Source organism: Nannospalax galili, unplaced genomic scaffold, assembly GCF_000622305.1.
Source record: "Nannospalax galili isolate Female #2095 unplaced genomic scaffold, S.galili_v1.0 scaffold606, whole genome shotgun sequence".
In the NCBI taxonomy this organism is placed as follows: domain Eukaryota; kingdom Metazoa; phylum Chordata; class Mammalia; order Rodentia; family Spalacidae; genus Nannospalax; species Nannospalax galili.
In genome coordinates, this window is record NW_008355477.1 from 1289135 (window position 1) to 1306775 (window position 17641).

Genomic DNA, 17641 nt, shown 5'->3' on the forward strand with positions numbered 1-17641 from the left:
TGGCATTTAATGCCAGTTCCAATATGAGAAGCCTCTTCTGACTTTCGCCCCTCTCTCATACTAAGGAGCCCATATTCAGTCATTCTTAGATTTCTTTCCTTTTTATAATGTTGAGACAGGGTCTTTCATTGCATTGTTCTGGCCTCAAACTCCCTTAGAAGCTGAAGGTGACCTTGAATGGCTGATCCTCCTTGCTTCCACCACCATTCCATTTATGTGCTGCTGGGAATCAAATCTAGGGCTTCATGCTTGATAGGCAAGCACTTTAACCACTCAGCCATACCCCCTGCCCTAGCATCCCACTTCTGTCTAGCCCCCACCCCAGGATTCATCTTTATCTTCTACAGACAGAGTATTCCTTCCATCACTTGACTTCTTGAATCATTCCTTTCCCTTTCCTTTTTAAACTGAGGAACCCTGGGATTGTGTGAATTTCTTAAAAATCTTTGTCTTTGCATTGTGTAGAAAATGCCCAAAGCAAAGAATTTTGTTGATCTGACTTCTCTTTGTGGGTTGGGCACTTTCATTCAGCCTATACTTTGCCTTGTAGGTCAGAAAAGAAATGTCAAGGCTAGAGAGGCTCTCGCTCTTGAGATGGCCCCCAGAACCTTTGTGCTTGCTTATTTCTGTCTCCTCTGTGGGTTCAGCAAGCTATGGCCGGATACACCCTGCCCCTGCTAGGCAGATAAAGGCTGCTTGCTGATGGTCTCCTTGATCGTCTAAACCGCAGGTCCCTGGTTTCCTCTGTGCGTTTCTTAAAGGAAGTGTTGAGCAAAGGAAATCAACTGGGTTGAGTAATGATCAACATGTTCCCTTCCCCCTCCTCTTCTAAACGGGTATTTTTCATAAGCTAGTTTTTAGGGAAAAAAAGTTCAATGTGAACATTTGCCTTCTACATTTTAGCCTTGCTTAGATTTGGGGGAACTACCGTTCTTAAGTAATATGTTTCGTTTAAAAATTAGTGCTTTAACAAAATATCTGTGAGCGCGTATTTTACCTTTGTAAAATTGATAGCTCCTTCTCTTTTGCTGGGCACTGTGGCCTGGCTTTGGCCAGGCCATTATTTGCGTCCACCAGTTAAAGTACGTAGCTCAGATGGCTGAGGATTATGGATGATACAAGACTTGTGGATCAGTTGATTTCAACAGGTCTTAAACTTGGCCCAAATTTCACCTGGCCTGCATTTGTCCTTTGAATTCTAATATTCTTTACTGGGATTAAGTAAGTCACTAAATTCAAATCACTCCTTAATAGTAAGTCCACCTGATTTTATAAAGCTAATTTTAAATATTGAACTTGAATTGGAAAACTAGCCAGTAGATGGGCAAATCATAGATTGATTTCTAAATCCATTAAAATGTATTCTTTATTTGAACCCGACCGGATTGTCCTAAATTCTTTGTCCAATGCTAGCAATTGGTTAACCAAGTTTTTTGATACCTGAAGTAATGTGTTGTAAATCACCTTTTATTTTCTTGAGTGAGAAGCAATAAATTCAGTGTTGGCTTAACAAACCCATAAAAGGTTCAAACTGCAAATAAATTGTCCAGACTGGCCAGGCTCCTGCCTCATTCCCCAACTTCTCCCTCCAATAATGCAGATTACAGGCGTGGCGCTGTGCTCAGCTTGCAAACACATTTTCATTAAATCTTTTTTATATAACTCCTATTAGGAACTGGTAACCGGCCTAAGATGATCTCCTAATTACTTCCTATAGAGGAGGTATTTCACATACGTGGTAATACCCGGTGCTACGTTGTCAACGCAGTTTACATTTGTCACTTCTGTGTCCCCATGAGACCAAGAGAAAGGCCCTCTGGCAAAGGTTTTATCATCCATTAAACTACTCCTACCTAACACAAACAGACATACCAGTCAGGTTTTAAAACTTTATTTGCATATTAAAAAAATTGTGCATTCCAATAATTAAAATCATTTGAACAAAAAAAATGGCACTCTGATTAAACTGCATTTTACAGCCTGCAGGTGATACCTTGGACCATCTTGAATTTTACTCTAATTTCACCACCTCCCACCCAGTTTTTTCCTTCACTAACATGCAAGTTCTTTTCCTTCCCCTTCAGCCAAACCCGGCAGATGGGCGAGGCAGGCGTGGCCTTCGTTGTCAGTAGTTCTGGATTCTTTGATGTGAAAGGGGCAGCACAGTCATTTAAACTTGATCCAACCTCTTTGCATCTTACAAAGTTAAACAGCTAAAAGTAAAATAAGAAGGCAATGCTTGTGGAATGTACAGTGCGTGTGGGCGGCGCTCGCCTCATTACGATTCGCCTGCTTGCTTCTCCTGTTCGATTGCTGTGAAGAAAAAAAAAAAAAAGAAAAAAAGTGGCGCTGAGTACAGGACAAGATAATTATGTTTTCACTTAAAATCTTTTTTCATCGCATAAAAATTCTACAAGTGTGTATATGTATCCACAACGAAATAAAAGTCATATTTAATAAGTTAATACATGTATTTGCATATTAATATGGCATACTAAATATTCCATTATTAAATCACTAAAGCCCAGTGTGTTTGTTGGCTGCAAAACACTTTTTAATTAACCTTTGCAAGCCACATTCATCATCATCAAACTGTCGGCTCCTCCCCCGCACTCTCCCCGCCTCCCCTCCCTTCCTCCCACCCACCAGCAGCTCCCGCTCCCGCCCAGCCCATTTTGAAAATGGGTGGTGGGGCAGAAAGCTTACTTTCTTTGGAAGGCAGAGGATTTTTCTCTTGCGTTTCTGTCTTCTTCAATTTCGACTTATCGAATTTCTCGATCTCAGCCATATCGGGTTTGTCAGACATGGTTGCAGAAGGAGCTGTGGGTACAAAGCCAAGACAAGGCTAAGAAAGAGCCACCCGCCCTCGCCCCCCCCCCAGCTCCGAAATGCGTATCTCCCCTCCAGACTCCAGCCTGAAATCCCACCTCCTTCCCCCCTTTCTCTTCCATTCTGGGCTTTTTCTGGGGGGGGGGGGAACTCCTTCCCCTAAATAATTCTAGTGTGGGGCTCAACGTGGCCCTTAAAATGTTAATATTTCCTTGTAATGAAATTAATCTTTGCGGGATGCTAATTGCAGTGTTTAAAAATTAAAATCTGCAAAGAAGGAGAACGAAGCCGCTTCCAGGTTAAGGGGAGGAAATGGAATAAATCTCTTAAAACCGAGCCAAGGTCGCAAAACTCATCTGCATTTTCTAGACGTGCTCATTCCCCAAAAGATGCCAGGCAGTCCAGCTTTCTCCTCCTCACAAAGGCGGGAGCCAAAGCCCGCAGCCTCCGACCACCGCCCTACCCGCTTCCTCTCTCTAGCCCAACAATGCAGCCCGATCGTACACAAAGCTGCCTCCCCACGCCTCACAAATCGATCTTGATGTGCATGCAGGGGCCATTCGGCAGTCCTCTGCAAGGACTTCAGAATTTTCACGGTAGAGCCCAGCCACATTAAGCCTACCAAAGATAAAGCCCTCGAATTCATCAGACGCTAGGGGAAACACAGAGCGGCTGCAGCTCCTGGATCGGGTGGGTATGCGTTAGAACAAAGGATCCGAGATAGAAGGATCCGAGGTTGAAGGCCTGGTGGGGGGTTGGGGGAAGGGTGGATTCACCTCGAAGCCTTACGGCAAACGCCAGTTGTTTTTTTTTTTTTTTTAATTAACTTCCCCTTCCCATTACCAGCACCTGGAAGAGTTTAGCATCCTCAAATTCCCCCAAACAACCTTGCCTTGGAGGACCACTTGAGCTGGGCCTTAGGGATGCCTAGTAGGGATGCAGGTGCTGAGGAGCGAGCGCCTTCGCTCCGCAGGGGCGCAAAGGATAGAAGGAAGGGGCCCCTGGGGCTCACCGGAGCGAGGTGCCTGAAGGAGAAGAGTCCGATCAGCTCAGTAGCCGCCGCCGAGTGTCGGGAGGGGCGCGGCGGTTGTCGTTATATAGGCGCTCCTATGTAAATGAGGTGATGTCATCCACAGGCACGCTTAACTCCTTCGCGCCGCGTCTGCGGAAAGGCGTACAGAGGCCAGATGGGCTTGGGCCCTCCCCACCCCAGCCCTCTAACCACATAGATGGCGGAAATAGAAAATGCCTTCAAAATGGTTTTTTCCTTTTGACGTTTATTTTATTATAATGAACTTTTGCAACAGACACCCAAATATGCTCTTGAGGTTCAAAGCATAAATAAGGGACTGTGTGGTACCTCAGGGGACAGGCATTCTTTAACTTCAAAACTGGTTTTGTCTATCGTAGTCGTCCCCAAGGTGAAGTGCGGTGTGGTGCGGTGCGGTGCGGTGCGGCATGGAGTCCCACACACCAGGGCTGCAGGGGTCTGAATCCAGTGACTCAGCTTCAGACCAGTGGCCGGCACCAGCCCCACCCGGTCCTCTTTGTCTTCCTCGCTTGTCTTCCCTCTTGACTTGCGAGGGAAATAAAGGATCCTTAAGTGATTTTTTAAAGAAAAGTTCCATCACTGTAGCATCTATATTTTCTTGCTATAATTTTTGTGAGCATTCAAGACAAATAACTCACATTTTCTAGGTGGGGAGTTTAGAAGTTTATAGAGTACATAGCTTCTCCCGTAAAAAAAAAAAAAAAAAAAAAAAAGTCGAGTTCAAGTTCTGCTATTGACTGCCTGATAATGAGGAGGTTCTTTACTTTCCTGTTTCTTATTTTTCTTATTATAAGTGATTGGTTAATAAGGCCCAGGTTGATTTCAGACGATGACAATTCCAATAGTTTTTATATCTAAAGGTTAAAAACTTGAACTCTGTTTGGAAGGGAACATTTTCAGCAGTACATCTGGAAATGAAGATTCAGGTAAAGAGGAGTGGTTTTCAAAATGGCACTGGTGTCAGTAGTACCAAGAACCTACTTGCTTCTGAAAAGCAGACAAAGATAACAGGCCTGTGCCTGCAAGTGAGGTATAAAAGGAGAATGATTACGTTGGTGATTAAAAGGCCTCATTGTGATTATTTCTGAGACTCAAAGCACTACAAAATATTCCTTCTCCTTTTCGATGTCCTGGGGAAATGTTTCCAGTAACCCCTTGTTAATCATTTTTTATGACAGAGGCTTTGCCTCTCTGGGGATGAGTCAAGTGTTATAAGGACCCTTAAATGCCTCTGCTGGAGCGGCTAAGACTTCTTCATTTTTTCATCCGTTTCCCTTTTCCTGGGGAGGAAGGAGGTGGGGGGTAAGCAGGGGCAGATGACTCGTCTGGTTCCCCAGTTAATGCTCTGCCTTCCTGCCCTCTAAATTGGGCCCTGGACCTGTTTGAGCATGCATCTGATATCACCTCTCTGTTAACATCCCCTCCCTCCCCAGGCAGTCCACTCGAAGGCAGTCCACTGCATTGTTGAAATAGAGGAAAGATCTTGCAGTGTGCGTTTCTGGCCTCATCTGCTGGCAGCTGCAGTTACACCAACACCATCTCTGTGGGTTCTTCTATTCCATTTTCCCCCACTCAACTTGTCAAAAATCCCCCCCCCCCGTTTCTTCTGATGACAAAGGAATGCCACTACCTGCTCTGTACTGCCTCTTTGCCTTAGGAAAGTTAGCCCTTACCGAAGCCATGGAGAAGAAGATGGAGGCGTGGAGAACTGTAAACATCTGGAGTTTCCTGCTTTTGTATCAGGAAGCCTTTATAGCTGGAAAGAGCAGGTGGGTTGTTAAAGAGGCAGGCAACTTGCCGAAGGAAAGAAGTCTGCTGTAAATGGCTTGATTTGCTGCCTGGACAGGAAAAATGGAGAGGGACAGGTGATGCTGATAAAGTGAAAAGCAAATAAAAGGAATAGTCTTAAAAGCTGTGGGCTCCTCATGTTAATCTTTCTGTTCTTAACGCTTCTCCTCTGTAAAGTGGGCGAATGGCAGTACCTAGCCACAGAGTTTGGGAGGATTAAGGTCTTGAAACTGTGTGTTACAATAGCAGGCTCTCCTCTGTTCTGTTCATATTTAAAATGGAAAGTTGAGAAGGAAAAAATAATAAATGTTTTAGTGGTTGTTGTTAATGAAAAACTTTAAATGCTTTGGTATTCTCTTATAAAGGGAAATTTGTATGTTTATTGTACCTTATTTTTATTGAATTGATATATATATAGATATATACTGTGTTATTTCCAATTTACCAATAAAAATGTGATCTTTTGTTGTCTTACAGCAAATAAAAATAGCTCTAGTTCTAGGGATGGAGATGCAGCTCAGTTGGTAGAGCACTTGCCTAGCATGCAGAAACCCTATATTTGATCACCAGCATCACAGAAACCAGGGATGGCAGTACATGCTTGTAATCCCAGTACTCAGGGGAGTGGAGGCTGGTGGATCAGGAATTCAAGGTCATTCTTGGCTACATAGCGAATTTGAGGCCAGCTATAAGACTGTCTCAAAAAACAAAAACAAAAACCCCATAGTGTCTTTGGTTGACACTTTCTAAAACGTCAGGCTGTATGATAGAAGCTTTAGATTCAATTTCTTCTTTCATGCTTCCAACCTCTCTGTGAGGAGGTTTGTACTTGGGGAACTGAGGGTAAGGGACCCTTTGGTAGCCATTCTCTATTATTGATGCTAAGGACCACATAAAAGTCTTCTCCTTTGCCCTTTAAGCTTATGCCCAAGAATCACCAGAAAGAATGTAAGGGTAATACACTGCTTTGTTTTCCATAATGCCTAGTAGGTAGTATTTGCTCAATAAATCATGATTATGGTGCATTCAGTTAATTCCTTTAAATGAAACCTGTCCCTGAACCTGTGACTCCAGTCACCATGTTTAGATCTCCAGACAATTGAATCCACACAGTATTAATGTCACAGATGTTAGGGATAACTGCTGCTTCAGAGAAGCTAGCATTTATAAGTAGATTAACATATGCTAGGCAGAACAACCATTGAGGTGGGAATTTTCAGTGCCAATTAAAAAGACAGAGACACAGAGGCAGAGATTCCTTTCAAAAGGCCCTGGTCACTTTGGCTTCAGGGTGCACTCTGAGCTCAGAGCTCTGCAATGAAAAGAAAGCAAAAAGCCCACGTGGCAACTGCTTTGCTTCTCTCAGCTCCCAGGCCATGGTACCCTGTGAGACATGTGCCAACAAGGTGGCCCCTGTCCAAGCCTGTGCCCCACAGAACCAGGAAGAGGTGTCAGTGAACATTGTTTTCTTTTGCTTAGAAATGTGGCTATTTCTAATGGTGGGGAAATAGCCATCGAAGAAGTCTGCGTTGATGAAAATGAGTTCTATGATTTCTAACCTATTTAATTTGGGGTAGAACAGTAATCAGAAGAGAAGGAAGAGGAGGCGGGGCCTATACCAAGGATAGCAAGCTGCAAGACTGTCAGCTCTTTGCTTGCTCAAGCTCCACTCCCCTTTCTGGGTTCACTGCCTCCTACTGCCTGCCCTGCCTGCCCCACCCACCTGCAGCCCATGGTCCCCTGGGGTTCCTACAATTTCCACCTGTTCTTTGTATTTTCCCTTACAGCTGAGCCCCCTTCTACCCATGAGAATCTAAATCCCATTAAAGGACAGCCCCCAGGCCCCTGGTGACAGGAAGAGGAAAGGAGAAAGGAGGGAAGGGATCTTCAGTGTCCTAGCAAGATTTTGTGCCCTGCCTGATACCCGTTGATATGGGATGGGGTTCAATTTTCACCCTACACAGTGGGTAATGACTTCCTCATTTCTCACAAAAGAAAACTGAGGCTCATAGAATGGAAGAGACTTTCCCTAGATCAAACATCCAGTTGGAAGTCTATGGCTTTCCCTTGAGGCCTACCTTTGCCTCTGGGTTCACTGAAAAAATATCTTTCTCCTTGGCAGGCAGCTCTGTGTTGTTGATCAGTATGTAGGAACAAAGGGCTCCCCCTTCCAGTGTGAGAAAAATGAGCCAAGGAAATGAGCCAGCACAGGGGAGACCATGAAGACTCTGGTGAACGTGGAATGCCCTGCTTCTGATTGTCCTGTTGTTTTATTATCTGCTGGAATCTGAGCGCCGGCTTCATTCTATGGTTTGCCTTTGCCTCGGCAACATCCCCTCCAAGTGGTTACTTGGCCTCCAAACAGCCAGGGGAACCATTTCAAAGGCAGAGAATATTCAAGGCTTGCAGAGGGAAGTGAGTAGTTCAGTTTGGCAGGGGCTTGCATAGGAGGAAAGTGACAGGAAATGCTCTTGAGAGGCAGACAGGGGCCAGGTTGTAGAATAATAATGCTTTTGAGCATGACCATAATAAGAAGATTAATAAATGCCAGAATTTTCTGAGTGCTTTCTATATACTGGGGAGCTCTCCCTACATGATCTCACACAGCCTCTGAAGGAGGACTACTAGTTCCCTCACTTTGCAAATGAAGGAGTCCTAGATAGATTAACTAACCTACTAGGTCAAGGTAACACAGTGAAAGCCAGTGACAGGGCTGGGACCCAAACCTCCTGTCTTAGAAATGACCTCATATAAATACTGTATTTTTCTAGCATCGTAAGGTCTTCAGACTTTATTCTGTCATCTAGCTAGGAATGAAACTATATTCCATCTCTATAAACCCTCCATCTAGAAACAGTTAAGGCTTTTTGATAGGGCTGAGATGTGGCTCATTGGTAGAACATGCATGTGGTTTGCATGTGCTTATCATGTACAAGGCCCTGGCAAATAAAAACAAAAGACATTTTAAAACAAACTCTTCCCTTCCTGCAAAGCTTCAGTCTGAGTCTACTTACCCTTGGAACTGCTAGCCTACAGCATTCAACCCTTTTCCTTAGGGCTTGTATGAGGTATGCTTGTATGAGCTAATATGATACTATTAGCTGAAAGTGGTGGCATACGTCTATGACTAGAGGCCAGAAGATCAAGCATTCAAGGTCATGTTTAGCTATGACTATCAAAGCTTTGTTTGGTTTAGTTTCATTTTTTTCCCATGGTGTTGTGAATCCAACCCATAGCCTCACACATGCCAAGGAAGCATGTACTCTATTACTGAAGTATACCCCCAGCCCTGTCAAAGCTTTTCTATGAACTACAATCCCCAGAGCTGGTGAGATGGCTCATTCAGTAAATGCTTGCTTGCCTTGCAAGGATGAAGGCCTGAATTCAGTCCCCAAAGCCCATGAGAAAAGCCAGGTGTAGTGGTGGTGTTTACATGTAATCCCAGCACTGGGAAAATGAAGTTAGGCAGATGACTGGGTCACTCTGCCCAATGAGCCTGGCCTACTTTGCAAGTTCCAGGCCTGTGAGAGACCCTGTCTCAAATAAAAAATCATCACCATCAACAACAACAACAAAACGCAAGGTGGACAGCATCTAAAAAAATGACAACCACTGTTGTCCTCTGCATCAACAAACATACATGTACCTGCACACACATGAACACACACACACACACACACATACACACACACACACACACAAGAAGAAACATAATATCAGATTACTAGCAGGAGGTGGTTAATGGCTTTATGGTGAGGAAAGTGAAATGCAAATGGTAGATAGCTGCTTCAGATTTGAGGGGAAGGACTGACTATTTAGAAGCTGGTTTTCTGGGTCTGTGGCCTGTGCAAGCATTGAACTAGACTCTGTATCCAGGAAGGCCTGCTGCATGCATTGAACTGGACTCTGGACTCAGGAAGGCCTGATGCTTAATGCTGTGCTGCTGCCATCTTGAAATTCTTCATGATCATCAATAAAGGTCCCAGATGTTGCTCATGCACAGTGTCCCCCACAGTATGAAACCATTTGTACCATCCCAGGTTCCCATTTCCTGTGTGCACCCAGCACCGCTGGCTTCTTTTAGACCCAGGATGGGCCCCTGTGCTCATTCCCCCCTACTTCTGCCTGTAGTGACCTGAGTGACCATGCCATCAGTACCTCCCAGCTGAAAACCTGGTGGTGACTTTTTAAAAAAATGATTTAAGACAACACATTTGGAAGCTCAAGAACTAATGGGCTTCTTAGTCATTATCGAGCCCAAACACTCATTGGTCTGACTGCCACAGCTTAGACCTTACATGGTGTTGGTTTCTTTAGTCTACTTGGGAAGAGGTGTAGGACCAAAGTTCTTTCTAAATTGGTAAAATTCTTCATCCTTCCCTTCTTTTCTTCTCTCCAGTTGAGGTCCAACCTTGCTAACTGAAGGCTAAGTCACACTTGTTCATATCATACAACACGTATGCATGCACATGTACACACACACCACCACTACCACCATCAACAACAACCTCCAGGAAATCCTGGTCTTTTTGTCTCCATGAGAAAGGAACACATAACTTTGAGTGTTTCTTTTGGGAGTTTTCTCAGCTGTCTCATCCTGACTTTGTACTTCAGACTGTCAGCCTTCTTGGAAGTTTTCTGTGCGCCTCACCTTTCACACTTTCTTTGCGCCGGTAAAACAACCTAGTTGTGTAAACAGGATGGCTCAGACTCTTCCCTTCCTTCAAAGCTTCAGTCTGAGTCTACTTACCATTGGAACTGCTAGCCTAGAGCAGTCAACTCTTTTCCTTAGGGCTTGTATGAGACATGCATAATAGCTCTCTTCCTTTCTATTGCAGTATTTTTTTCCTGTCCAAGGTTGACCAGCTGTCAACTTACCTGCATGTGGGAGTTGACTGGCATGTATCAAGGTCATTGAAAGAACAAGCCTTTCCTAGCATCTGCACCCATTTTTCTGATTCTCTCTGACACATGCACTCACTTTCTATGGGAGGTATCCTACCCTGCAGTCCATGGTGGCATTGATATTGTATCCAAGAACTAGTAGATACGTTTCTCACCCATGGCAAAGGAAAGTGCCAGGAAGTGGTCACTTGGGTTTCTATATCCCAGTGTATAATTTATAGCTAGGACAATATGCCCTGAATTGGTAAAGATGGTATGAAAAATGGAAACCAACAGACACAATAATCCCTGAATCTCTCCTTAAGTAATAGACTCAACTAAATTTTGAAGACTAATTATAGTCTTCAACTGTTAAACATTGAATTATCATATGATGCTGGGCACAGTGGCACATGTCTGTAATGCCACAACTGGGAAGATAGAGACAGGAGGGGCCTCAAGTTTGAGGTCAGCCTCTATTACATACCAAGTTCATGGCCAGTCTTAGCTATATAATGAAACTCTGTCTAAAAAAAATAAATAAGGGCTGATGAGTGATCAGCAAGGCCCTGGGTGTAATTGTAATTTCTGGTGTCACACATACACAAAAAGATTCAATGCAATACAGAACCATGTTATGACAGTACTGAACCATGCTACAACTTAGAAGAACCTTGAAAACGTAATGTGAAAAGAAAGTTAGGTTCAAATATCACATGCTGTGTGATTCTATTTATATAAAACATCTAGTCTAGATAAATCCATACAGGGCAAAAGAACATTGGTGGTTTCCAGGGAGCTGAGGGTTGGAAGAAATGAGGAGTGACGTTGTAAAGGATACAGGGCATACTTTTGGAGCACTAAAAATGTTTTAGAACTAGATAGAGGTAGTGATTGTACAACACTAAGTATAGTTAATGACAGTCATCATCATTATATGTTCATTATATGTTACATACATTTTCCACAGTAAAAAGGCACAAAAAAGGAAGTGATCCAGGAAGGACCCTCAAGGATACAGCTTTCTCTGGCTTCCACTTCCAGAGAGAGCAAGAACCATTGGGAATTGACCTGGCATTGTTGGGTAGTGGATGTAAATCAATTGGATGAAAAAGCTTGAATTTGAAACTGAGGGGAGTTGGAAGAAAACAAACTGAATTATCACTCTGTGCATAAGAATGCTAAAACTGTCAGGAAATGGAGAGAGGACATGAAAGTGGGTGAGAAGGACTGGAAGGACAAAAGTCTTGTGAGTCAGGGCTGGAGAGACGGTTCAGCAATTAAAAGCACTAGTTGCTCATGCGAAGGACCTGGGTTTGGTTTCCAGCAACCACATGGCAGCTAAGGCTTATGACCTGACTGTCCCATGACTCTAGCTCAAGAGGATCCAATGTCCTCTTCTGGCCTCTATGGGCATTGTACTCATGGGCACTTACACACATGTAGGCAAAACACTCACACATAAAATGAAAATAAATTTAAAAAAACATTTAAAGTGCTTTGTGTCAAGAAAGAACCACTGCTTGGTTTTTTAAAAAGTCTTAAATGATATTTATTTGTTTTGTATGTGTATGTGTATGAGTGTGCACGTAGAGGTCAGAGGACAACTTTCAGGAGTCAGTTCTCTCCTTCCACCAGAGAGGTCCTGGGGATCGAACTTAGGTCATCAGGATGGGTGGTAAGTGCCTTTACCTGCTAAGCCATCTTGCCAGCCCTGTTGCTGACTACTTGCCTTCAGTTTCTGAAAGTTCAATGTTTTTGCTTCCATTACTATTTATGCCTGCTTTATAATTATGCTTATGACATGCACCATGATTGAAATCATCAGAATCCATAAAAATCATTTTTGAATAACTTCAAACTTACATAAAAGCTTCAGAAACTATTAATGCCTGTATGCTCTTCACCTGGGTTCTCCAATTTTTAACATTTTACATTTTCTTTATTAGTCATTGCGCCTACCTATGTATGCATTTTTAAATTTTTATTTATTTATTTGTATCTTATGTCGGTGTTTTGGTGCATGTATGTAAGTGCACCCTTGTTGTACAGTGCAAGAGAACAACAAAAGAGACTGTCGGATTCCCTGGAGCTGGAGTTACGGATGGTTGTTACCTACCATGCGGGTATTGGGATTTGAACTCAGGTCTTCTGCAAGAGCAGCCAGTGCTCTTAACCACTGAGCCATCTCTCTGGCACCTATGTATGCATTTTAAAAAGCCATTTGAGAATAAGTTTTGAATATGAAATCTTTTACTTCCTAACAAACACTACTGTGTATTTACTAACAACAAAGACAAAATATTGTAGCTTTGTGGTGGAAGAACTTGGCAGAACTTAGCCGCTAGGTACAATTATCAGTACAGGAAACGTCTCTATGTTATAATGTTGCTTTCTAATCTGGACTTTATTCAAAATTTGATTATTAGCCTAATAACATCCTTCTTACATTTTTTTCTGCTCCAGATTTTAATCCAGGATCATACATTATATTTAGTGGCTATATCCTATTGGTGTCTTTTAATTTAGAACTTCCTTGGCCTCTCTTGGCCATCCATGACACTAATATATTGTCAACATAATATGTTGACAATGGGTTAGCTGTAGAATTTCTTTTGATGTAGGTTTGTTGAAGTTAGTCATTCAGTTACTGGGAATGGTAACGCTGGTCACTTGATGAAGGTGTTATGTGCCAGGTTCTTACACCACAAAGCTACAATATTTTGAGACAGGCTCTTTTAATATTTCTATGTTTCCCATGTGATGCTTGCCAAGTATGGGGGACTCATGGACATAAAATACCCTCTCCACCATGCACAAATACCAGTGAGTTTCTGAGTAGTACTGAAAGACCCAGATTTTCCACAGTAGCAGTGCCCCTCCTTGCAAAGAACAGTGATGTAGTGTGACAGCACCCCAGTATTTCTTCTAAAGGGAAAAAATATACAAAAGTGAAACCTGGCAAAAATAATTCAGGAAATGGTACTTGTTCCCAAAGTAGAGCCATAATAACTAATTCAAGGAAGGTTTAAAAAACAGCATTAGAGTGAGTCATAGGGCTGTTGAGGAACTCCTCAAGAGATTAAAAACAAGAGCTTGAAAAGCTGGGCGTGGTGGCGCATACCTTTAATCCTAGCACTCCAGAGGCAGAGGCAGTTGGATCGATCTTTGTAAGTTTGAGACCAGCCTGGTCTACATAGTGAGTTCCAGGACAGCTGGGGCTACAGGGAGACCCTGTCTCAAAAAAAAAACAAAAACAAAAACAAAAAAAACCCCACAAGAGCTTGATCACTAGCTTATTTGTTGAGCACAGAGGGATCTAATTGTATCTTACTTAAAAGTAGTTAAAAGTAGATCAGAAAGTCTGGGGATGTAGCTCAGTGGTAGACTGCTTCCCAGCATAGCATGGCAAGGCCCTGGGTTTAACCCCATGCATCCCCAGCACTGGGAAGAAGAAAAAGGGAAAGAAGAGGAAGAAAAGAAAATGAGGAGGAGGAGGAGGAGGAGGAGGAGGAGGAGGAGGGGGAGGAAGAGGAGGAAAAAGGGGAAGTAGATGCATTCAAAAGCTTTTCCTGTAACCTGTCGCTTAGCAAGGGGCTGTAACCATCTCTTTAAGCTGTAGAGACTCAACTTTCCAATTTTCCCTTTACCTAGCTAGTGAGGTGGAGTGTTTGGGAGACCATGGCTTAGAACAAGGACCATCTACAATGAAAACTGACCTTAGCCAGGGCTTTTGAATTCTCCTAACAGCTTTGTTGGACAGGGGATCCCTGGGGCTTGCTGACTAGCTAGCCAATCAGCAAACTCCATGTTCAGTGAGAGACCCCATTTCTACAAAAAATGTGGAAAGGAATTGAGGAAGACCCCAGCTTCCTCTGTTCCTCCCATGCACATGCACACTCATGTGTGCACACCTGTGCGTGCACACACACACACACACACACACACTCAAAAATAGAAGCATATTTTCAGTTTAATCCAGCAGTACTGTCATTTGGATTGTTTTTCTGCAGCCAGATTGAGACACTGGAACACTTACACAAACATATATATACATGTACAGTCACAGTTATAAACATTTATAGCTTTTTCTCATGGTATTGTAATAAGAGCAAAATGTAGAATCAAGCCAAGTGTATGTTAACTAGATTGGGTCAATGTATGGGAGGATAGCTAGACAGTGGAATACTATGCAGCCCTGAAAAGAAGGCACACACATTTATTTATGATGCCATGAAAAATGTTCGAGATGTATGCTTAAGTGGAAAAAAGAGAGTCTCATCAATAGTGTATGACTCCCTCTGCATAATAACAGAAACAAGATGAGGTGTATAGAGACAATTTCCACAAGGGAATTGAAATTTTTTATTTTATTTTATTTATTTATTTCTGCACACATGTACCACATATGAAGTCCAGAGGAGAACTTGTGGGAGTCAGTTCTCCCCTTCTACTATGGGGGTCCTGGGGATCAAACTCAGGTCCCCAGGCTTAGCAGGAAGCTCTTTGTCCAATCAACCATCTCACTGACCCTCCCCAAGGGAAGTTAAGGAACTATTAACAGTTTGCCTATGGGAAAAGGCAGTAGTTACAAAACTTGCACTTGTACCAGAAACACATACTACTTTTATGCTGATCTTAAATATTATTTTTACATTTTATCTTCACCTTTTATGCATTTAAAATATTGTTTGTATATTTTTGCTGGTCAAGAACTTTCCACAAAACCAACCCAAAAGTAGTTGGGTAGGTCTACAAAAGAAACAGAATGTGATCCAAGGCTTGGGGTTTCTTTAGTAAGAAAACACCTTTGAAAGGAAGTGAAAGGCACCACCCAGCAGACCAACCCAAGGAGGGGGGACTTCCTGCTTATTTGCAAGTAAAGAAGTTTGAGTTCTTAAAGGGGCAGGAGGACAATTATTGTCGAAGCTATTGACTCTAAGCAATCTTAAAGCAGACAAACCATCTGGCCACTGTACATCGGACTTTATTCTAGAATGCATCTTTGGCAGCCAGACCCCATTAAGACCATCGTAATTTCAGCAGCTACTGCTTAGGGGGTTTCCTGTGAAATGGGAGCAGGGCCTTACATTTTGATGAACTGTTTCTTATTTTCAGTGAGGTGGGGAAATTGCTCGTGGGCTCATAAAGTGATGAGTGTATGTATGCTTCCGAAGACACATGCATGCTTAAAACAGAAGCACCAGTGGCCAAGCTGAACTAGTGTAAAAGTGCACATTTGTCCAGGTGCTCAGTTTGTTCATTTCGCTTAGTTTGTTTCTAGCTCACTCCTGCTCTATTCCCTGGAGAACCATGTAAGAGTGTCACTAGGTAGCCAGCATCTCACACCTATGAGTGAAGAAGTAAGGCACACGGTAAGTGATTTGTCCAAGGTCTCTGGGTACACAGTGGGGCCAGAAATAGGTCCCAAGCTCAGTAGGGTGGTTTCTGGGCTGGTGCCCCCGCAGGGGAGGAGCTGCGGTTTCCTAGGGTTTCATCATCTCTCAGCCAACCATTTATGTAGAAGTAACTTTCCACAAACTCCTTCTATGCCTTTCTCAAGTGAAGACTCAGTGGGGTGCTGAAGTAGGGTGCTGCAAGGAAGGGGCTCACATGGCTTCTGGAAGTGGGGAGGGAGGCTGAAAGAACACGTGAGGCCCTTCACCTCACAGCCTCTGATTCAAGTTCTCTAGTTACTCCTGCTTCCTTGCTTTGTACAGGTGGATGGCATAAAGGATGAAAAGGAGGTTCAAGAGGTTACAAGAGTGGAGCATATTCTTAGCTCCATGAACTTCCCATGTTTGCCAACTGCTTGTTTCCCACACGAATAATGGGATACTCCACAGAAACAGAGGGGAGAAGGCTCACACATCAATCAAAAATTGTCATTGTCCCTGCATCCATTCTGATGCCCCTGGGGAAAGAATAGTGTAGGCTTGGTTCTAGTTGTTGCTTTGGGTCTCCTCCAGTGGTGGACCAGGTCTTAAACCCCTGCCTCCAGCACACACAACATGATTGGTTCTCTGAAAGTGCCAGGTGGGGCTGAAAAGAATTTTGGGTTCTCTCCCCTTTCCCATCATTTGTCGTCCCCCAGAGAACGATGGCCAGACTTACCCAATAAGAATTCAGGATGCCCAGTTACAGCAGAATTTCAGATAAAGACCTAATCACTTATTGTATATCAAATGCAATATATGAGCATACTTTTATTGAAAAGAATATTTTATTTATCTGAAATCATATTTCAATGGACCATTCTAGATTGTATATGGTAACTGTACCCTGAAAGAAAAGCATAGGCCCTTTTGCAGATTTCATTGTTATGTCAGCAGTCTATACATACAAATCTATGAAAACGTCTCTCTCTCTCTCTCTCTCTCTCTCTCTCTCTCTCTCTCTCTCTCTCTCTCTCTCTCTCTCTCTCATTGCTATGTGAGCCCTGGGAACTCTCTCTCTCTCTCTCTCTCAAACCCTTGGGAAAACCCAACCTCAGGCCTCTAAGCTTTCCTTTGAGGGGTTGGTTCCTATCAGCCTTAGCACAGCTGAAAAGTTAAAAAGAAGGAGAGGGAGAGTGGTAGAGGGAATAGAGTGGAGAGAGAGAGAGAGAGAGAGAGAGAGAGAGAGAGAGAGAGAGAGAGAGAGAAGGAGCAGTAGAAATGGCCTCTACAAGGTACAACAAATGGAAGCTATCAACATGCTAAAGGGGCCTGCAAGACTCAGAGCAGGAAAGCTCATCAGCAGCCTCTGTTCAGACAAAGTAAACCTGTGGTGCTCTTTTGTAGTGGTTGCTGTGTAGCCCAGGCTGGCCTCGAGTAGCCAAGAATAAAATTGAACTCCTGATCCTCTTGCCTCCACTTCCTAAGTGCTAGGCTTATAAAATACTGTGCATCTCCATTGGTCAGTGATTATGTGGGTACCACCACCTCTGATTTATTTGGTGCAGGGGAGTGAACCCAAGGCTTTGTGCATGCTATCATCTGAGAGGTACATCCTTTCCCAAGCCTTGTGTTGTTCTTATGGTTACCCAAAGACAGGGTTTAGAGCCAGGATAAATGCCTAGTGGCTCCCAGGATGAAGCTTCAGCACTCC

The 17641-nt window shown here is 43.3% G+C and overlaps 1 protein-coding gene and 1 long non-coding RNA gene across 2 annotated transcripts; both read right to left on the bottom strand.

The window, feature by feature from the left end:
- Window positions 1–1875: 1875 nt before the first annotated feature.
- Window positions 1876–3991, bottom strand: Tmsb4x (thymosin beta 4 X-linked). The gene is made up of 3 exons (XM_008852895.2): window positions 3842–3991; window positions 2707–2820; window positions 1876–2313 (listed from the first exon to the last, which is right to left on the bottom strand). Exons 2-3 carry the CDS (start codon window positions 2804–2806, stop codon window positions 2279–2281), a joined length of 135 nt encoding a protein of 44 aa, XP_008851117.1. The 5' UTR covers window positions 2807–2820; window positions 3842–3991; the 3' UTR covers window positions 1876–2278.
- A 113-nt stretch (window positions 3992–4104) lies between these two features.
- Window positions 4105–7827, bottom strand: LOC115067647. Its single transcript, XR_003847026.1, has 3 exons — window positions 7747–7827; window positions 5554–5718; window positions 4105–4400 (listed from the first exon to the last, which is right to left on the bottom strand). It is a non-coding gene; the product is annotated as an uncharacterized LOC115067647 (long non-coding RNA).
- Window positions 7828–17641: the final 9814 nt, after the last annotated feature.